At 42.9% G+C, this 22,877-nt stretch overlaps 1 protein-coding gene across 1 annotated transcript in view; it reads left to right on the top strand.

Annotated features, from left to right (window-relative positions):
• The first annotated feature begins 1,493 nt into the window (after positions 1–1,493).
• The window catches only part of LOC139650231 (connector enhancer of kinase suppressor of ras 2), a 53,100-nt gene continuing 31,716 nt past the window's right edge, over positions 1,494–22,877 (top strand). Inside the window, exons 1-4 of the mRNA XM_071526833.1 lie at positions 1,494–1,557; positions 15,470–15,633; positions 21,575–21,777; positions 22,122–22,209. Coding sequence (XP_071382934.1) covers positions 1,494–1,557; positions 15,470–15,633; positions 21,575–21,777; positions 22,122–22,209 — 519 coding nt within the window. The remainder of the gene's footprint in view (positions 1,558–15,469; positions 15,634–21,574; positions 21,778–22,121; positions 22,210–22,877) is intronic.

Genomic DNA, 22,877 nt, shown 5'->3' with positions numbered 1-22,877 from the left:
ATGGTGTCCTGTGGTATGTCATGATTTCGCAAACTCTGGGTTGAGGTCCCAAATATGACATAGACGGCATATAATGGCATTGATGGAGGAGGGGGTGGGGGGGTCACCACATTTTCTTTTCATGTGCCTCATTTCCAGACCAAAATTTCATATGTGGGCCTATGTGGACTGAAATAGTTAAATACCAAACCTATAACACATTAATTGTGCCTGTATAATCTAGATATTGGCAGGTAGGAGTTTAGGATCAAACCTGTGACATGCTGTCAACCACAAGACCACATTTCCCCAGGACCTTGATATGATAACCACTACACTAAGGAGCCACTTAATACATTCAGGGATACAACTATTAACCTATCTATCTATCTGTCTATCTATCTATCTATCTATCTATCTATCTATCTATCTATCTATCTATCTATCTATCTATCTATCTATCTATCTATCTATCATGCTTTCTCTGTCTGTCTGCCTACCTATTTCATGTATCTGTCTCTCTCGGTGGGGCTACTGTAATCCATGACGTCACCTGTGTGCCAGGTGCGCAACAGGGGGCGCTGTTCCTCACAGCTGAGCACACGGAGCAGCAGCGCTTGACTGCCGATGCCGATTTCCCCCTTTTCATAGGTGGTGAACTTAGAAAATGTACTGACATAAGCCTACTTGTTCTGGTGATATAGCGCACGTGGGTCAACCACGCTGCCGCAAAATACCACACAGACCCCACACTTTTTCTACGGCAGTTCTTTGTTTCACCGGGGGAATAAATCATAACGTTCCTATAATATTCATACAGGGACTTGTAGTGTGTCTGTGGTATTCACTAGTGAGTTTATCGTGACCTTATCGCACTTAACAATATGTTTTATCTACCTATGAATAATATCCTCATGGTATTCCTATATTATAGTGTTTTTTTCTGTGAAATTTGTCCTTCTAAAATTCATTAAAGGATTACTTAATTCTATATCGTAAGGCTCTCTCTCTCCTGTTGTATGAGTGCGTGTGTGAGCGAGCGGGAGGGAGAGAGAGATCCTCCCTATATGGTGTGCGTTGCACCATTCCCTGGGTCTGTATTATGAGTGGTGGCCCTTGTGATGCTGCAGCGAGGCGGGCGGGAGGAGAGAGTGAGGAGAGGGGAGGGGTCGCTCTATCCCTCGCGCCCACCGAATCCACTTCTCACAGCGCGCGGCTGCTGGCGGGAAGGCACGAGAAAGAGAGAGAGAGAGAGAAAAGAGAGAGAGAGAGAGCGGAGAAAGACGGGAGGGAGGGAGGGTGCGTGTGTGTGAGTGTGTGCGCGTGGATTGCACCACCGCATCCCGTTCACCGTTTCTGCAGGCGGCCATGCTCTGATGGAGAGAATAAAACTGACTACCCTTTCTTTTTCCCAGATTTATTCACCACCGTGTCATTCCAGATGTGACTGACAAGTCGTTTTATGTCGCCTGCATTGAGTCCTGTGCTATTAATCTCGGAGAGACTGTGACACCATGGCTTTGGTTATGGAACCTATAAGTAAATGGACACCAAAGCAAGTGCTGGACTGGATGAAAGGTAATTTGGATGGCATTCCTTTCATTGCATCAGGCTAATGATAGTGATGGTGGTTGTGGTTATAATGAGGGTGATGATGATGATAGTGGTGGTGAGCAGCGGAGGGCCACACTGCGTGTATGTGTGTTCAGAATAGCCTAATGTTAATCCAAATCTGCATGCTGATGTGTGATTTTATCTAACAGGCAATTGTGAGCGGGATTAAAGTAGGAGTAAAGTTAATGCGTTTAAAGCAGTGCAGTAAAATAGATGTCCCCAAGAAGCAGGGAGTGGAGGCTCAGCATTCTGTCATCTCGCCTGCTTCAGAGCGCACCCCTCGCCAAGCCAAGCCTATAGGCTGCTGCTGCTGCTGCTGCTGCTGACTCCATCATCAGCAGCAGCCTACAGAATAGCTCATCAATGAATCTGGGAGATTTCATCTGCTCTGCCAGTCAATGGCATGCTGCAAGCCTATATAGCCTATATGCAACAATCACCAGTTAATTGCTCTGTGTGTGTGTGTGTGTGTGTGTGTGTGTGTGTGTGTGTGTGTGTGTGTGTGCGTGCGCGCGTGTGCGCGCGCGTGCGTGTGTGTGATTAATGTAGTTAGCTGCATGCACCCCCGCCCCCACCGCCAGCCGTACAGTCAGATCCAGCACCATGGACAGCGCACGGCTGCCTGCCATATAAGGCAAACGGACCGATCACTCGCTTTAACGTTGCTCTCTTTGCTGGCGCGGGAACCGTCCCTTCAAACAGACAGTATGATTGAGTAATCACTAATCATGCGTGTGCGTGTGTGTGTATGTGTGTGTTTGTGTGTGGAGGGTTTGGGGGGGTAGGAGCTGTTCTCACACACTCTCGGTCGGCTATGGAGCTGTGAGAGAAACTGTGGTAGGCCTACTGGCGGGGGGGGGGGGGGGGGGGGGGGGGGGGGGGCCGCAACCCCATAGCTTCTGAGAATAACTGTAGCCTACCCAAAAGAAAAATCACTGTAATGTTCCTATAATGTTCATATAGATACTTATGGTGTGTCTGCGGCGCTTAGTCAGTCAGTGACCCTATCGTACTTCATGGTATTATCTCCTATGGTTTTATTATTATTCTATATTATTCCTATAATATTATTGGGATTTACAGTTTTGCTATGCTTTTTGTATAGTATCCCTCTGAAATGTGTTACAGGATTAGTTCCTTTTCGTTAGGATAGAGCACTGATCTCGGGGATTTGAAGCCAAGGTGGTCAGCAGACCTCAGGGGGATATGGTGAGGATGTATTTGGGATGCGTTATGTTGACTGATCGTGATGATGTTCCTGGTTTCATAATTGCCCTCCTCAGCCACAGTCAGCAGCCGGTGGAGTTATGGCTTCATCCTCTGATCCGTGGAGTGTTCACTTGGAAAGCTTTGCTGCTGCACCGTTCATTAAGAGAGGACAGAGGCAGAGTTGAAATTTGATTGGAAGTTTCATTAATAACACGCCAAGTGTGATTAGAGTTTTGTGGCATGGAAATCGCACTTGCAATGTGGGTTTTGGGTTTTTTATTTGATGACACAATATGAGTGACCTATGGACTAAAGCAACTCTGAGGGGTTATAAATGTGCAGATATACAGTGTTTCCAATACATTTAGGTTGTGTGAAACAATATTATTTTGTGTATTTTGCAATTTTTATTTGGCAGCACTTTGTAGCGGTGATCAGAGCTTTTAAAGAGAAAAATGGCCTTTTCAAAACCTTTTTTCCCCATTTGAAGCTAAAACACTTAGCTACAATGTTAAGCTGATGAGACTTTTCTATGATTTAAAATATTCTGCTTCTACCATGTATTCTGCTACACCAGTACATGCAGCCAGCTTAGGGCCAGTAAAGGAAGAGAAGTTGAGTTATGAAGTTATGAACAAGTCAGTCTCAGTGGACATATGTTATGGGATGCCATGTGCCAGAAATAAAATCCTGGTTGTGGACGGGATATCTCCACACAGGTAATCCCCTGACTTCCCTTCTCTTCCAGCCTCCTAGGAAAGTGAGGTTTTGAACTATAAGAAACACTGCATACCACATAATGACACTCATACACACATGAGTAAGACAATACAGGTTAACCCCAAGACCCAAGCATTGCTTTCATGATTAAAAAATGAAACAATAGATTAAAAAATAACTATTAAGAACAGTTTGCTTTTGTCTTCAAACAGATATCATTTAACAAATACCTTCATTCCAGCTGTCATGTTCCTCGGTCTAAATCTGTGGTCTTATTATGAAATAGGTACTGTGGCAACTGAATAAAGTCTTACAGTCTTTCAGGTAATTCAGTGCATTGAAACAGACATTCAGGGCTGCCATCTTCAGTGAAGTGAAGACAACAAAATTTTTAGAGCAGAAATGATTTTGCTTATATGAAAAGTGTACACATTTGCAACAGACTCTTAAAGGCGATTCATTTCACCTCCTCAGCATTGACTTGCTTTACTGCCACATTCTCCTGATTGGTCTTCCAAAAATAAATCTCCCAGGCTCTTCCAGACGAAGAGCTTGGGCTCAGTAGAGTCTTTTCTTGAAACACCAACATCTCATGAGCCGGTGGGTAGATGGAGCCCCTCCGTCTTCCCGTGGGGCTTCTAGACCCTCAGTGGCAGGTCTATGTTCACATATGGTCTTATTTTCTCATAAATGAGGTAAACGGCAATAGGCTACTATTAATCTGTACTCTTATACGGGCCTTGCTATGGCCTGTTTCTGGAAATTCCTCATCTCTCTCACAATCATTCAAGGGGCAACATGCCATTTTTGGGGGCCAGTGACACCAGGACCTCCCTTAGAAGTTTAGAAGTATTTTGGTGATTTCTCTTACATTCCATAGAGATAAAAGTACTCTCAATGCACACAGACGTGAGACAAATTGGTGTGAATGGTAAACAATTGCCCTCACCTACACCGTTCACATAACGATTATTATTTTCTTTTGTGGAGGGGAGGGCCAACTTGCCATTGAGGTATTTGTTTGCTTCCCTTACTGAAAAAAACACATGAATTTGTGGAATGTGGAAAAATCCCATGTGAAAACATGACATCACATGGGCAATATGAGGAATGTGTGGTTTTGGAACATTTTCAGGCGCTCCACATGTGGTTTTAGAACATAGTCAGGTGCTCCGGATGATTAAATGTGATAAAACGTGGAAAAACATGTAATCACATGGGAAATTCATGTGTTTTTTCTGTAAGGGTTTTTCTGTTTTTCTTCCATAATGTGGTAGAAATGTTGTCCTTTATTTTTGCCCTATATATTTGTCTATAGTTGTCTCAATATATAACTGGGCACAATGGCAGCACCTTTAACTGAATGCTGCGCTCTTGTACTACCCACAAAACTCTCGCTTACAAATTTGCAACTGATATCATCATCTTTTTCCCACGGCGCAGCCGAGGACATCACCAAATTCAGGTCAGTCAGTCAGTCAGTCAGTCAGTCAAGTAACGCTTATTCGGGCTTTAGTGAGATGTCGCATCACTTCGCTGATGACGCTGACGCGACCTGTGCGTGTAGTCGACATCATCATCGTGGTAGTAGTAGCTATAGCTCCCGGCTCCAAAAAGCTGTGTTTTGTGAAAGCGGAGGACTTTATTGAAACATTTATGGTGGCGTGTACATGATACTAAGCCCAAAGACACTCAATGTAAGTTTCAGCCACCAAAGACACGGAGCTTTTGACGTTTAAAAGGCGCATCAACCGGTGCATGAAAAACCTTAGGTGTCAAACTTTTGTGTCCTTAGGTGTCAAATAATTCCCTGTGGCCAGGGGTTTCCTTAGGAACGTTGCATGAAGCCCCTAACATGATTTACAGCAGTTTCAGCTGTAACAACGCAGTCAAGTCCCTCGTCACCGTGGCAACCGATCTGCGCGCTCTGCAGAGGCTCGGCAGAGGCTCGGCAGAGATCGGTATTATTTTGAAACATCTACAAAACTCACAACTCCCCTTGCAATTTCATCAAAGTTTACATTTTTGTGACACCAAACCATGTCATAGATACTTATTTCATGCAGACTGTGTAACATTTTTGTGCACTAGAAATGGACTGGCCGCAAGCTAGCTAATGGGAAAATGCATTCAACAAGCTGCTAGCTTGGTGGATTTCAATCTTGCCAACAAGAACGCTCGAAGCATATTGGCTATCTGGCTAACCAGCCTAAAGCCTCCTACACATAAAACATAATTTTCTTTGACTGTAATACTAATTAATTTAAAAATAATAGCAATATAAAAATGGCACAAATACGTAATAGACCATGGGAGGCCCCTTAGCTTTTAAGGAAGGACATTCCCATAAGTAACCCATCAGCAATAATATAAGGATGACTTAAGGATCTTTCCTTATCTGCAGATTTATCTAAGGATATTCCCTGAGGGGGAGATAAGTGGGTTTTGTGCAACTCACTTGAGTTTAAGGTGAACCTTAATTTACATACATCCACGTCTTTCGTTGCCCTATAAACTTTGACGTTAGGTAACGTTGTTACCTATGGTATCTAAGTGAAATTAGTGGACTTATTTAACCGATAACCGTGTTGTGCTGCTTCAGTGCCTTAACTGAATTGAACACACGCTGTGGGTCTGTACAGGATATGTGCTTGTTGGCACAGTGGTTCAACAAGTGATTTTCCCCATGTTAGCCACCGATCCAACTTCATTCTACTGCTGATTACAGCCAATCCATATAAAGTAGGCTTATAGCTTCTACAGGGTGAAGTAAGGCCCCATTGTGTGATTGCTATAATCAGTCATTGTGAATGTTTCAACCTCTATGTTGAAAAATATGCTTTTTTATCGTCAGACATGTACGTTTCCATGACACCCACTTCAATACCCATAAGCCTCGGCAATTTCTGACCAATCACTCGATCACAACAGTGACACAGTAGCTAGCTATGTGCTCCGTAACAGCCATAGTATACTAATACCCTGCACGGCTGTTTGTCTCACTGATTAAGTCTGATACACAGTTCTTTCAAGCATTCACTCTTGGGGAATCTGTAAAATGAAAGATTTTTCTCGCAAATTTCTGAGTATTATTTCTTGCGAATTTTCGACTTTAATCTCAGAAAGTCTGAGTTTTTTTTTCTCACAAATTTCTGACTTTGATCTCCCCCTAGCTGCAGTAAAAAAAATTCAAAATCTGGGTGCCACAAATGAACGGCCAATACACTCTGGAAACTTGTTGTCATCGGGATTATTACATGATTAGCCAGCTCCATATGAAAACGAAAATATTTAAATAATTTGATTTACCTAATTTGCTGGGCAAGGAATGTTTAATTGCAGAATAGTAAATTGTCCAATTAGCAGTCCCCTCAAATTGAAAAATATTGCTGATCATACACAGATGACAAATTTGTTGACAAAATTTGAGTAGACACAACTGGATCTCAAGACACTAGATGTGGCAATTTTGAGATATCATTTGATATAAATTTAAAAAATAAGGTAGAATTGTTTTGATTGTTGATAATCGGTGTTTATATTTTCAGTATTTTAGATGTACACAACACATGTATTTAATTTCAGTTTTTGCCACTTGAATTTTGTAATTTATTTTGTTACATTATTTGAAGGGATATGCATTTTGTAAAGTATTTGTTTCTTTATATTGACACTTCACCATTGAATTAGCTTCTTAAGTATTCATGTTAGCCTTGTGAGATTATCAGCATCATCTTGGACTGTTATAAGATAGCCTGGATGATAGAGATCCTATCGAATCTAGGAGCTGACAGTATCAGGCCTCCAGACATTCATCAGAGGGACAGATTTAGGACTGCACTCTCTCCTTGGACCCCATCCTTCACCTACAACACAAAAAAGGGAAAATACAAACCTTATCCTGATCTTGTAGATAACAAGGCTTGTTCTCACATGCCCAGCACTGTCATATTAGAGAGTATGGACAGAAAGGAAGGATACTCTGCAGTCTTGTGGAGAAAACCTCAAACGGTCCCAGCCTGGTAAAAAACCTGACACAGCTAGCTACCAGGCCTCGCAGACTACTGTAACTCTCGCTGCTGTGGAAGTACTGCTCCAGCAGCAGAACACTGGTGAGGCTCACAGAAAGATGACTCATCAGCGTTTGTTTTGATTTGAACGCCCACACTGGAGGAGTTTCCTCTATGTGTGTGTGTGTGTGTGTGTGTGTGTCTGTATGGCTGTGTGTGCGCGCAATTCGTGTGCAAATTGTGACGCTCACAGATCTGTGCCTAATGTGTGAGGAAACAAAGGAGACAGGACTGTTTCTCAGCTCCTGGTGTTGTATAGCTATCACCGCATGCTTTTGGGCATCTGGTATATCGGCTGATGGCAGATGCATACAAACCTAGAAGAGAGAGAAGAGTGATTCAATGCAGTACAGTTTCCTGCAGTAATCCCTTTTTCTCTTTCCATGCTGATGTGTTGGGAGAATGTGAGACTGAAACTCCAGCATCGAGCTGAGTAATTAATGTAGGCTATGATCTGGGGCATTTGAAATTGAAAACAGTGAATGCTATCATGTGTCCTTCAGTGCAGGGGGACACTGTATGACTAAGACCATGAGATGTAGAAATTCAGATGAATGTCAGCTTCAGCTCTTTTTCAGCTTCAGCTCTGTGTTACATGTAGAAATATGTAACACAGGTCAGAGATGGCCAATAAGAGGAAGCGTGTGTCCTCTATGCCTAACATTGCAGTGAGAAATGGTTCATTCCATTGTGAAAAGAATCCCCTAGATGTTATGTGGACTCCCAGGGTGTCCAGGACCATGTTTACTGCCATTCCATACTGTGTCCCCCGATTTAGTCTCCTGCTGACATGGTTAGAAAGTCGGTGTTGGAAAACACACTTCCCCTGGCTCTGACTGTGTGCTTGTTGTAGTTTCAGCTGCATTAAAGATTAAAAAGCGTGGCTTATTATGGGGAAACACAACACACACACACACACACACACACACACACACACATTTTCACCTTCATACACAAAGAAATGCAGAGAAGCATTTGCACTCATATATTGTGTATGGATGCACACAGACACACACACACAAGTGCACACACACACACACACACACACAATGGAATGCACATGTTCAGTGAAATATAGTGTATATGTACACACAGACATGCACACAAGCACACACACACACACACACACACACACACACACACACACTGGAGCAGCAGCTTTAAGTGGGGCATCGGTAGTCATGGAAACCAGATCTGATCGTGTCGGAGTCATAGCACATGTCATAAGATGGGGAAGAAGCAACACACACGCAGACGCCCAATCCACATCCTGTATGCCTCTAATACACATTTACACACATAGTGAGGCACATATGCATGCAGCGTTTGCACACACACACATCCCCTCCTGATTCATGGCTCCGAGCAGAGAGAGAGAGAGAGAGCGGAGAGAGAGAGAGAGCGGAGAGAGAAAGAGAGAGAGCGGAGCGATGGATTCAGAAATGGGGAGGTGCAGAGCAAAAACGAGAGAATGCATGAGAGGCGTAAGATGGGGGAGGAAACAAGGGAGTGTGGAAGAGAGAGGGAGGGCATGATGGAGAAAGAGAGGGAGAGCAGAGCAGTGGAGAGAATGAGAGATGCAGCGGGCATCATATCAAAGCACCCTCTCTATCCGGCCGTTCGGACAGAGAGGTCTGTGTGTGTGTGTGTGTGTGTGTGTGTGTGTGTGTGTGTTAGTGTGTGTGTGTGTGTGTGTGCGTGTTCCCGTACATGTTTACTGGGTTGATTCTGCACCTGTCGTTGTGGGAGCTCCAGCTTTAGGACCGTTCCATATATTAACTTAAAGGATCACACAGCTGAATTAAAGGTTCTACTACTAGCCAGGATTTTCTGAAGATAAGGGTACATTTCTGTTTAGCTGTTAGCACACTAAGCTATCATACTGTAAAGCTAGTTGGTCTGCAAAAACTCAAACCAACAGCTAGGTCCACAAAATCCTTCAAAATCAATCATTCATTTTCTAAGGAGCAACTGCAAGCTGTAGGCTACATCTCCGTGGCACTGTGAGTCTCGGTTCAGTGGGTTTTAGGCTTTTTTAGGCTTTGACAAAATGTTCATGTTGACAGAAATGTAGCACTAAGAGCTAATAACAAGTTCTGTATTGTGATTGTGATGGTGTGATGGCGACGAGGCTAGTTGCGAACCACAACCGAGAAAAGGTTTCTTCAAAATGGTGAACATTCATAGGAATTGAAAAAGAAACCAAGAATCCAAGCAACCAAGAAAGATTTTTAACTTACTTCCTGATTGCTGTATTATATAATGTGTGGCTGCAGGTAGTTGTGTTTTGTGGGAATTGTCAGCACAGTTGATAGTGCTGACCAATCAGCGCTATCAACTTTGCAATTGGTTGAAATTACAAATTAACTGTTCAAAACCCCCTTTAAAATAGTTGGCTGAATGTCAGCATGTGAGCATATTAACAATGAAATCGTTGTAGAGAACCTGTGAAAAACCTGTAGCTTTGTCACTCCACCTTTTCTACAAGCCTTCTCCTCTTCCCAGACTTGGAAAGGGATTTGATTGTATAGATAAAAGGGTAGAAGAGCAGATTTAAGGCATGTAAGGCAAGGGTAAAGATCATGTTACCATCATATCATTCTTTTAATATGACTGTAGTCACTTCAGATTCTCTCAGGTCAACTAGCTCCTCAGCACTGCCTCTGAACTCCTTGCAGCTTCCAGTTTGACCCTGTCTTCCTTTTCCTCACTCCTTCAGATTGCCTCTTGACACCTCCTGCTAGCTGGATTTCAGAGAGGAGGCGGCGGTACACTTGAAGGCTTATGTACCGGGGAGCTAAAATGCCACGCTCTTAAGAATATTCTGTCATGATGTGATGAATATTTCACAGTAGGAATATTTTTAGTGAGTGTTGCGTCTTTTCTTTGCACTCACCGAAGCACTTACTCCAGCTGGAAACTCACAGATGGCGGTAAGGCGGCGGGACAGAATTCTTTGCTGCCTGCTGCCACTCTTAGCCCAGCCCGCACTCTGACCCGAGCCCAGTCTCCAAGGAAAAGCCCAGCACAGTTTTGTCCGTCTGATTTCAGATGATGTTAACGGCCACGTGGCAAAGTCACGGCTCTGACGGTGTTTCTACTGGAGCCATATTCTGCTGTAAATGCAGTCTTTTTTACTGTGGCCTTCAACAATCTCTCAGTCAGCGTGTGGAATGCGTATGTAGGCTACAGTTTGTGCGTGTGTGTGTGTGTATGTGTGTATTTACAGAGAGTGTGTGTGCTCCTTAGCCCAGCATTAGTGCCGTGTCCTGAGGGGAAGCAACTGCTGATCCCTCACTTCTGCTTGAAGGCCTCCTCTCCTCTGGTCGCCTGGCAACCCTCACGTTTGCGAGGAGGAGGGGCTTATCTTGCCCAGGAGAGAGAGAGAGAAAGATTTGGGCGAACTGTGTGAGCTGTGGATGAAGCTGTCAAAATGAGATGCTTGGGCTAGCCTCACTGCACAGGGGTTCAGTGATGGTCGGGACCATGGGATCACTCCATGTTTCTCATGGAGACAACTCAATTTAACATGCTCAAACTCTGTGTATCCCACATGGGGCAATGGGCACAATATGAGAAGTGTAAAATTGAAAAACCTGGACCTATGCATCTCAAAGCATTATAACACTCAGAAAAAAAACAGTCAGAGACAGTTGACAGTTGGCAGAAGCAAAAATTGAGTTGTAAGTGCAATTTAAAGTGGAAAGCATGAGGACAGGATGCAAGCAAAAGCCCTAGTTCAGCAAATACTGTTCAGTATTAAGTTACTGAAACATGTCACACATAGCAGGAAAAACAATATTTGCACCAAACACGGTAGCTCCACACACACTGACATGACTACTGTAAAAGCTGGTGTAAACACAATCCCAACTATCTATGGATAAGCTATGATAAAATAACATATTCCCAAGTCTGTAGTTCCCAGGGGAAAGGAGCATCAGCTTATGACGTGATTACACAGAAAGACACTTTGGACATTATTCATGCAAAATGACTTTTTGTTTGTTTCAGCTGTGCACAGGCTATGATTTGTTTGACTCTTATTATACTACATGGCCTACTTAAGCTTAAGGTCAGTTTTCATCTTTCCTGCAGTTACTGTGAATGCAATAAACAGCTTGATGTAAGAAGACATTTTGGTGGTGAATAGACATTCGTTGTGGCCTGATCTTGAGTAATTATCTACAGAATTTTAATATCACCAACTGTCTGGCAAGGTACGGTACAGATGTATCTGACCCCTGTGTGTTAGCTTGTGTGTGTGTGTGTGTGTGTGTGTGTGTGTGTGTGTGTGTGTGTGTGTCTGTGCGTGTGTTTGTGTGTCTGTGTGTGTGTGTGTGTGTGTGTGTGAGTGTGTGTGTGAACACCATGTGCTATTTCCAGCTGGCATATGAACTGAGCAGATGAACCCAGATCAGCTGTTTGTCCTCCAGGGGAGGCATTCTGACTCATTTGATTGGCTAGCAGCTGTGTACAACTATGCGTATATATATATATATATATATGTGTGTGTGTGTGTGTGTGTGTGTGTGTGTGCGTTCCTGCATGTGTGCATGCTTGTATTCTTGTACATGTATTTGTAAGCATATGCATTTGAATGTGTGTGTGTGTGTGTGTGTGTGTGTGTGTGTGTGTGTGTGTCTGAAGGCTTGTGCTTATTTAGATGACAGTGACAAGGCTGGCCTTGATATAGAAACACTTCAGCTGAGTCTGACCTGTGTGATGGCAGCGGCTTCCTCCCTCACAATGAAATCATCATTGCATCACGAAACATTTGAAGCAACAAAACCCATCAAACCTGACGAGAGGGGCCTCTAAACACATTGCCATTCTGTGCAGGCACCCATCTTCTCTCGCTCTGTATGTGTGTGTGTGTGTGTATGTGTGTGTGTGTGTGTGTGTGTTGGAGAAGTAGGCCATGGCTATAGTGAGAGGCTTTCCCAGAGGAAGCGGTGGAACCCAGGCAGCCCAGACCTCTTTGATTCTTTATTCATCACCTCTTTATATAACAAGAACTTGGTGGAGGCTGGAGGAAGGAGAGGAGAAGACAGGAGTGGAAAGGGGAGCAACAATTACTGACTGGACACCAGGAAGAGGATGGGAGTGAAGCAATGACTAGAATAATGAGGACGAATGTGAGGATGTGATTGTAACTGCACTGAATGTTAAATCAGCATTGAAGATACTTTGTCGTCATATCACAAATATGGATAGATATTCCATTTGTGATATGATGACATAAGTCATTGTTTACCAGATACTGTGACATTGCTGCTACTAAAAAAGTGCTTCCATCCTTCAGAAGGGGAAGCAGAGATGTAGGTGGGGAGGTTGAGAGGAGGAAGGGCAAACGTAAGAACGAGGGAGTGGCGGAGGAGAAGAGATGGAGGTGTTGGTGATTGGTTTAAAAGGGAGGCTCACCTCCCTTAGGAATGGACATAAAGACTTCCATTTTAGTGAGGGTTGGGAGTCACATAATTCAGAAATCCTAGTTATTAGCTGCAGGGCTCTTTCTCCCTGCTCTGCCTCCATGTTCTCTGCATGGCTGTCTCTGTTCCTAGCTGTTGGCTCGCTTATAGAATCTGTGCATTCATTCTCTTCCTCCTCCAGCTCCACTTGCACATATCAATGCCCACACTAGTGATGGTTTGAAATATGCTCGACTATTTTCCTCCTGTAGTAAAACATTTTATAGTCGCAAGCAATGAAGTGAAACAAGTGATATAATCTTGGAATAAGGCAGGGCACTTCACTTTATTCAAGATAATGTTACTTGTCCCAATAAAATTCTCATAAAAAGTTGAACTGTTTTGAAACTAATTTTCACAGATTTAATAAATTTGTCTCAATGAAAATATGATATTTAGACTGAGTATGAGAGTAAATCATCATTTCAAACAGATTTTTTTTTACAGTCCCTTACAGAACAACCACAAGAATTTCACATGTAAAAATGAATGATCACATTGTGTGTGATCATTCCCTGTGTCCCTGTGATTATACTGTATGTGTGAGTTCATATTTAACATGCTAGCCACATGAGAAAAAACATTATTCTGCATGTGGCTAGCACATGTCGCATAGGACTTTTAACATGACCTGCATGATGATAAAGACCAGATTCAAACCCAGGATGTTGCTGTTGCATGGTGCAGTATGTGCTGCAGCCAACAGAGACACCAGCCCATTGGAGCTGATCATTGTTTCTCTTTAAATTATAAGGTTGATTTCTACACGTTATCACAGTTATGAAGATACAGTGTCACATTACCTTAATCATTCTGAAAGTGCTTACATGATTTTACATGTCATTTTCATGGTGTCACATACCAAAACATGTACTTCACATGTGATCATAATACCCTCCTATGTGATAACATGATATCACATAATATGACATATGTTAATGTATGTGGAATTCATGTGGTTTTTCCCATAAGGGGTATAATCCATTAAACAATTTTCACTTCCAGTGCTATACTGCACAACCTCCTACTGATGTGTTAGATTTAAATGTGTTCTGCCTCAGCTGTGCTCTATGTAACAAGACTGTTGGCCCGTGCGACTCAGTGCAACTGTGGTCTTATATTTTGTCTATTATGTCCCATGGCATAACAAGAGAAAGATGCCTCTTGCTCATCCTTTGTTAGTTAAGGCATTCACACATAACGCCTGGGTATATGTGTGTGTGCGCGTGCGTTTGTGTGTGTGTGTCTGTGTGTGTGTGTGTGTGTGTGAATGTGTGTGTGGTGACTGTGTGTTAAGGTGCTACCACACTGTCTGCTCTCTGTCAGCATTGCTTCCCTTGGGCATCAGTGTTTTCCTCACAGCTCCAGTCGGCTTTAGCAACATGCCTCCACAGGGGCAGTCGAGACCCTGAATAACAACAGCAGTTGTAATTGTGTTTGTGTGTGTGATTGTGTTTGAAGTGTGTGTTTACGAAGAGAGAGACGAGGGTTTCTGCGTGTGTGTGTGTCTGTGTGTGTGCCTGTGTGTGCATGTGTGCATGGATTTGCTTGCTCTCATGCGTTCTTATTTTGTGTGTGCTCTTTTTCAAGAAGGCTTGTTCATTAGGTCTGTGGGGAGGTGTGCTTTCTGCTGACTTTGTTTGGTTCAAAGCCTGAGGCTCTCTCTAATCAATAACAACCAGGACCCACCACATCTATGTGCATCTGATGGCCTCTCTGTATGGCAAGGAGCCACAACTAACAGCAAAAATGGAAGTCAATACATCCCGCATATTTTTAAACATTTTGGACACACCCACCATCACTCGGAATATGCATGAAATTCTATTGTGCCAACTGTCAAAACATTAAAAATGCATTACTTATATTCTCTTGTATGTGCAAGGCAGTGGTAACAGAGGAAATCTCATTACCGGGGTATGACCATCATCGGAGATCGGCGAGCCAAGCCAGCAGATGTGTTTTCTAGGTGACACTTACGAAGTTGGTAACGGAGGATTGAAAATATCTCTGGCTTGTGACCGGTGTTTCTAGTTTTTGTTTCCATTTGGCAGAAGGAGACACACTTTTGCAGTGCGCTTTTGTGTGGGTGTTTGGACTCATGTCTGAATTCTGCTTTAGACAAAGAGATGCATCTAAATGTGTCAGAATTCAGTGTAGAATATGGCAAGAATTAAATAATTTTTAGCATTTCTATGTATCAGTATTTCTTACAGAAGTTTTATTTTGTTTTCCTGGTCGAGTGGGAAGCCCTCTGAAACACAATTTAGACCATAAGACACTTAAAATCTTTAGGTTGCCAACCTGCATCTTCTGAGGCTGGCCAGCGGATGCCACATATACGGTGATAGGGGAATGATCAGTATGGATTAACCTGCATCTATATGTGTGTGTTGTTCTCCTCAGGTCTGGACGACTGTCTCCAGCAGTATGTGAAGAGTTTTGAGCGGGAGCAGATGGGGGGAGAGCAGCTGCTGCACATCACCCACCAGGAGCTGGAGGAGCTGGGTGTCACCAGAATAGGACACCAGGAACTCATCCTGGAGGCTGTCGACCTCCTCTGTGCACTGGTCAGTCCGCCTCTGTTATTTTCTTACCTTTCCTCGCTTCATTCCCCTCAAACAAGAATAATTTGATCATTCACCGTTTGTGTATTTGTATATGTACGTATATGTATGTATGTGTGTGTTTTTTTGTGTGTGGTAGGGTTGGTCAGACATATTGGTGCATGACTATTATGAGCCAAATGGTATGTATACATTTTGACTATCACATAACCAAAACAAAAAGGAATTGGCATAACCACAAAATACTATATTGACACTTTTTAAAAAGGGGCTATTACATACAAATAGCCAGTATGCATGAGTATTTTAGAATTCTTTTTGAGTCTAGGGGGGCTGTATGGATGATAATAAAATAATAAAATAAAATAATAATACACTCTTTAGTGGTCAATTTGCTCTCTGTGCTGCCTTTTGCTAGAATCACTCGATGACAGCCAAATTTGAGTGACACTTTCCAAGGAGATAGCTATCTTTCATGCAACCAGCAAATAAACTCTCATAGGTCGATAGGTTTATATATTGGATGTTTTTTATTCCCCCCCATCAGTTATTGATATTGGTTTAAGAAATAGCTAAAAAATCCTCTATCAGTTGGGCCCTACTGTGTGTTTCGTCTTGGTCAGTGCTGGCTGTGTGTGCAGTGGCCCTGCTCAGGATTAGGGAATTAGGGGGAATTAGGTGCTACTCTCCCTGAGAGAGAAAAAGAGAGAGAGGAAGGGAGAGACAGTGAGGAGAGAGAGAGTGAGGAAGAGAGAGAGTATGTAGAGAGAGTATGCAGGATGCACCTTATCTCCCAGGCACACATGGCTGGATTAGTTGGGGCTGTATGAATGTGAGTGTGTCAGTGTGTGTGTAAGTGTGTGTGTGTGTGGGTGTGTGTGTGTGTGTGCATACGCACACTAATCAGCACCACTTCTCATTCAAACGTTCCAGCATGGGAATGAGTGTCCCAGAGCAGCACTCACCATATGTCCTGGAACTGGACACGGACACACACACACACACACAGACACACACACACTCGGGCACTAGGGGATGCCAGGTATCCAGACGAGGTGAATCAGTAGAAGTAGAGCTGTGAGTAGTTTTGAGGGCGCTGAGGAAAGCAAATCTCAGTTGACCCCCCTCCTCATCAACTGTACTCCCCAGGTAGAGGAACAGTACCAGGTAGTGACTGTAGAGAATGTGGAAACATGGATAGTAAAGAGAGATTCACCAGCAATGCCATCCATCATAAGAAAAAGCAAAACATGGTTCACTTGGCCCAACTGTTCAGACTTTCTTTTCATCATGCGGTAGAGGAGGGAGCTTCTGCAGACCTGGATCAATGCGAGTTTCAAGCGTTGACTGAGCTTTCAGCCTCGCTGTAAATGTGGAAAAGTCCCTTCTTTTATGCCTATGTAACCGAGTTTTGCCTGAAGCACCTATGCTAAGTAAGTTTCTGCGTGTGCAGTGAATCTCCCACATTAAAGAATCTTCCTTCACAGGGTGAATTTGCGGGGTTTCTGCAAGATGTGCTGCGAAATGAGCGTAGTTTAAGAATAGGATGACTCTTCATTCCAAAATCTGAATGGACAGGCTTGCATAAATGTGAAACATAGGTGTAATACAAGTATATTATACTTGACAGTGTGATAACGCTTTGTTTTACTAGTAGTCAGACCACAGTTTTGGACAGTATTGCAAAGTACAGTAATATTATTCTGTCATCTATCTGCAAAGGATTCATTGTAATTTGCCACTTGTTACATACATACATACATACATACATACATACATACATACATACATACATACATACATAGAAAATGTGCATAGCTAGCATGTTCTGTAATCAAAAAAAAAAAATCTGTAAACAAAACCTAATTATTGAAATTTCTGTGCATGAAAGTCTCAATCTGGGATTAAAAAAACTGATGTATTATTAAGACTATGGATTGCAGGGGAGTACTGTATATAGGTTAAATTACACCCAGCAGGTCAGTGTCTCTCCTGCTAGATATGAATATGAACTTGCTTGGAATTTCTGTAAGGCCTTTAGCATTTGACGTTGGGTGAATCCAACCCATTAACAAAATGATGTACATACTCCTAACATTCCTGATGTAGTGGTTTGGACAGCAACCCGGGCTCCAACTATACAGCATGCCACCTCTGTCACTACTGCCATGACCAATCCAAGCTCTATGTCTCATAGGTCTTTTGTCTTGAGGGATTCCTTCATAACCCGTAGATTGGATTTTCTATTTCTGACTGTGACCTGGCTCACTCTTGGTTAGCTCACTCTCTGAACTCACTCTGTCCCACACATTGTGATTTTTCAGCTCTCTCTCAGTGTGTCTGCAGGCGAGGCGGGATGTTCAGCTGTTTTCAACTTCCCTGTCTAGCATTTCTTGTGGGGTTCCTCAAGGTTCTATTTTAGGCACAATTTTTTCTTTTCTTTATATCCTCCCACTTCTCTTTTTATGCTCCCACTTCTCTTTATATGCTTCCACTGGGTCATATCATTCAGAGTTACAACATTTCCTTTTAGAGTTAAGCAGACAATACCCAGCTATTTTTTTCCCCGTTAAGGCCTGACAATTACTGCAATTTAAATAACCTCAAGAACTGTCTTGATGACATTCAATTTGATGGGACCATAACTTTCTCCATAAAGTTGCTTTATTTGGACCCGTTGATTCCGTCTAAATTCTTACAAACAACTGTTGTGATCCTCAAGTTTTGATAAAAGTCAGTTCAATAGTGAAAGACAGCTTCTTCATCTTATAATTATCTGCCAAATCAAATATTTATCTCATTCCGAGATCTGGAGAAAGTGATTCACACCTTCATCTCCTCTTAGTCAGCCTTCCATGTCCCACCTGCAGCTAGTTGGGATCACTGACAGCAGCAAGAGGGACCACATCACCTCCATGTTGGTTTTCTCTCTCTAGTGGGATTCAGAATTGATTTTAAGATGTTTTTGTTTGTTTTGAAGGCTCTGAAAGAGTTGGCCTCAACTTATATTTCTGATCCTGTTTGTCCCCATTTGACCTCTAGGACCCTTAGGTCATCAGACACGGGGTTCTCGGATGTTCCACAGTCTAGTTTGAAGCTTAAGGACTGCAGTTGTTGCGCCAAGACAGTGAAACAGCTTCCCCCATTATATGAAGTCTAACTCCTCCATTGACTCATTCAAAACTCTTCTCAAAACCCTTTTGTATTCTCTACCCTTTGACTCTGATCTGCATGTATGAGTGCATGTGTGTGTGTGTGTGTGTCTGTTTCTGTTTGTGCAAGTGGTTTTAGTCTTTCTGCACTGTGTCTGCATTGCTTTTTGTGGGGTTTTTTAAGTTTGGTGCAGCACTTTCATCAATGATGGTTGTTTGAAATGTGCTTTATATGTAAACTTTCATTGACTTGGTTTGGATGTTCAAGGGTATGACTTGTTGAATGAAAGCACTCTCTTTGAAACTTAAGAAACACATCCATTAAGATGCAGTCATTACAGGTCATTATAAACAAATCAAACCATTTACAGCTTCAAACTTCATTTTTAGGTGGCAGATACCATCAGCCCTTGTATAATGACTTCAGTCCATCATTTGAAGAGTGAATAGATGTCTTCAAACCAAGGGACATTTTTTTTTTTTATCACTGCATTGGTATTTGCACCACAAGTGGAGTCATACTCTAAACCAGTGGCCAACAGTAGAAGACTAGAATGTAATAGTAGAAGAGTAGAAGAGAATGTAACAACACAGTCTCATAAAATTTTGTAAAATAACCACTCTGAAACACACATTATGTGTTGTGGACACAAATTATGTGAAGATTATTTTCCTCCATCACAAATTCGATCACATTACAATAGCATCAATTGGACACATTGTTTTCTCCTTCGTCACCAAAAAGCTAACGGTTAAGTGTAGGCAAGTAAAACAATGTTGTCTTAGGTTAGGGTTAAGGTTAAGGTTAGGGTTAAGGTTAAGGTTAGGGTTAAGGTTAAGGTTAGGGTTAAGATTAGGCAACTAAAACAATTTGTTTAAGGTTAGGATAAGGCTTTGGTCATGGATAAATAAGAAACACTTTTGCTAAAAATTACATCAGACTATTACCTGTTTCTAGTCATGTCTCCTTCACGCAATCTTTTCATGGTGGGAAAGCCTATTTCTGTCCCTCTTGCATGGAACACGTATTTGCATTTTAACACACCATGCTCATTTCATGAAATTTCAGGGTACCAGGCTCAATGTCAAGAACACGCATGCTCCATCAACTTTTCCTGGATAAGTAGAGGTTAGATACTCCATATCTTGGTATAGGGGGCTTTAAGTGGACCGCAAAATCCTGTCTGAGACTATGTAGCCTTACCGTGGAGCAAAATAGGTTTTATAGATTAATTGCTTTTGAAAAGAAAAAAAAGATTAATGACATAGTCTGCTTTTTGCTCTCAACATGCCATAAATGATGTTTGAGTGTGATGCTGAGGACAATGGTAGAAATATCAGCATAGAGGAGAGGCCACTCCACACATGGCTGCTATGGCAACCACATCGACATGAAGGTAGAGGGGGGTTCTCTAATGGCATCGCCCTCTTACTGTATTGATTTGACACGCACACACACACGTATGCATGCTCTGCTCAAATTATTTCTCTCTCTTCTCCTCTCTTTCTCTCTCTCTCTCCCTCTCACACACGCACACACACACAAACACACAATCACTCACACACAAAGTCATTCAGGCAGGCGACACAGCGCATATTCCCCTGCTTCATCTCAACACTCTGTTCCCCGGAGAGTGCAGCACAGAGCTTTAGATCGAATCATGCACGAGCCTAATTACAGCTGTACAAACATGTACGTTCCAAGTTCATGTATACATCTACATCCACATAAAAAGAAGATTATACAGAGCACAGCGCATATACATGACCCAGTTTCAGTGAGATGCATAGGGTACTTGTCTCTCTCCCTTCCTCTCTCTCTCTCTGTCTCTCTCTCTCTCATTTCCCCTTGTTTCTCCCCCTTTGCCTTGTCTCTTTCTCCTTGTCCTCTGCTTCCTTAGTTCCTCAGTTCTCGCTTTCTCTCTCTCTCTTTCTGTCTCTCTCTGCTGCCAATGCGAAACCCTCTCCTTTGTAGTCACTGTGGTCGTGACGATGTAGAATAGATCTAGAGGCAGAGGAGGAATAGATACGTCTAGCTCAGCCTGTGCATCTGACTGTACAAGTGTGTGTGTGTGTGTGTGTGTGTGTGTGTGTGTGTGTGTGTGTGTGTGTGTGTGTGTGTGTGTAGCATTCGTGTCAGCAGGAATCAGGCTCTATCAGGCAGGATATGACTGGAGGTGCCTTGGGAAGCTAAGCACAATGTGGCTCAGTGGGTCTGTATGTGTGTGTATGTGTGTGTATTTAAAGGGGTCATATTGCAGTAATGGGCCAGTGGACCAGCCTAAAATGCACTTGAATTAGTGCAGAGAATGGCCGTTGTCTATGAGTAGCAATGGTTCTTCAATGATGGAAAGTCTAAATTCACTTCATTCCACTCAGAATGACCATTTATGGTTAAATCACTACAGATCTTTTTTTTTTATCCAACCCACCAACTTGTGAGCTGACCATATAACCAGCATTTAGGCAGATGTAAGGTATGATTCGGTTAAAATGTGACAATTACAAAATATATTCTAGCACTTTCACACGATTGTTTCATGTTTTCTTGTGGGATATGTAAAGCATTTCAACTGCAATGTGGACTGTCTTGACTTTTATTTTCACCTTTACATTTTGATCAACCTTTGACCTGGTGTATCATTGTATTACAAACAAATCAGTGTCCCAAGCAACCTCCAACCATCTGATTTCTGAGTATTTTAGACAAATATGACTCTACCAAAATGTTAATCACATGGCCATGTTCTATAGGCACTGATCCTGTTGTACTGCATGTGTGTGTCCTGCAGAACTATGGCCTAGAGACAGAGAACCTCCGGACTCTGTCCCACAAGCTGAACGCCTCCGCTAAGAACCTCCAGAACTTCATCCTGGGCCGGCGGAGGGGCGGACACTACGACGGACGGGCTTCCCGGAGGCTGCCCAATGACTTCCTCACCTCAGTGGTGGATCTGATTGGTGCAGCTAAGAACCTGCTAGCCTGGCTCGATAGGTAGGGACCATAACTGTAGCTGAATTAAGAGAGTTGAATTTCAATCATGAAGTGATGAAGGCCATAGGGCCGAAACCTGGTAGCCAATATTCTACATTTTCGGTGATAACGAGCTTTTAGTATAGACTTTTTGTGGTTTGAATAGTCTAATCCCTATAGTAAAGGGGTGGGGGGGGAGTATGCCATACCACCATGTTGTTTTTTCTCAAAGGTGAACATAACGTCAACAACATAGTATTACTATTATTTAGATCAGCCAATGGAGCCATATATAGTTGACAAACCATACATTAAGTCTGCTATATGTGTCCGTGCAATAATGAACCCTATGTTTTATGTTTCAGGTCTCCATTTGCCAGTGTGACAGAGTATTCATTACTGAAGAACAACATCGTGCAGCTCTGCCTAGAGTTAACCACCATTGTACAACAGGTGCAGACACAAACACACACACATACTAGATGCATGCATCACACAGTCACACGTGTGCATATCCATCATGTGCATATTCATTACACCCTCATTATAAAGGTCATGATTTGAACTGGAACGACAACACTGCAGTGGATTAGGATGGGGCGCATCAATATGGATGCAGCTTGCTTCTATGGATTCTAGGATGTGTAACATATGCCCACTGCCATAGGCGGTGTGCACCACGGCTGATGGTAGCAGCTCTCAGTCACAGCCTCAGGCAATGTGCTCATTCACTCACTGCTAGACCTCATCCCCAGCTTAACTTATGGGCCCTGATGGAGGGAGTGAACTATAAGTGTCTCTCTTTCCCTCATCCTCCTGTTTTCTCTCCTCCCACACCTCCTCCTCCTGCTCTCCCTCTGGCATGCGCCTCTTGTGGATTTACCACACTCACACTCATATTCACACAAACACACACACACACACACACTTTCTTATATACCTGCAGGTGCATGCGAACACACTCTTAGATGCTCAGACTGTCGAAATCTCATTGTTTGGACAGAAACTATGGCCTTGTCTTGGACTTCATCCATGTCCTCCCTGTAAGACCCTGCCCAGTGTGTGTGAGTGTGTGTTTGTATGTGTGCCCAGAGTGACTACTGGAGCCGGGCAGATAACAC

The sequence above is a fragment of the Centroberyx affinis genome, unplaced genomic scaffold (genome assembly GCF_046629955.1).
Source record: "Centroberyx affinis isolate AG114_WGS23_722 - 3 ecotype Tasmania unplaced genomic scaffold, CSIRO-AGI_Caff_v1 ptg001467l_1, whole genome shotgun sequence".
Taxonomy (NCBI): Eukaryota; Metazoa; Chordata; class Actinopteri; order Beryciformes; family Berycidae; genus Centroberyx; species Centroberyx affinis.
This window is presented reverse-complemented; position numbering and strand designations above follow the sequence as displayed.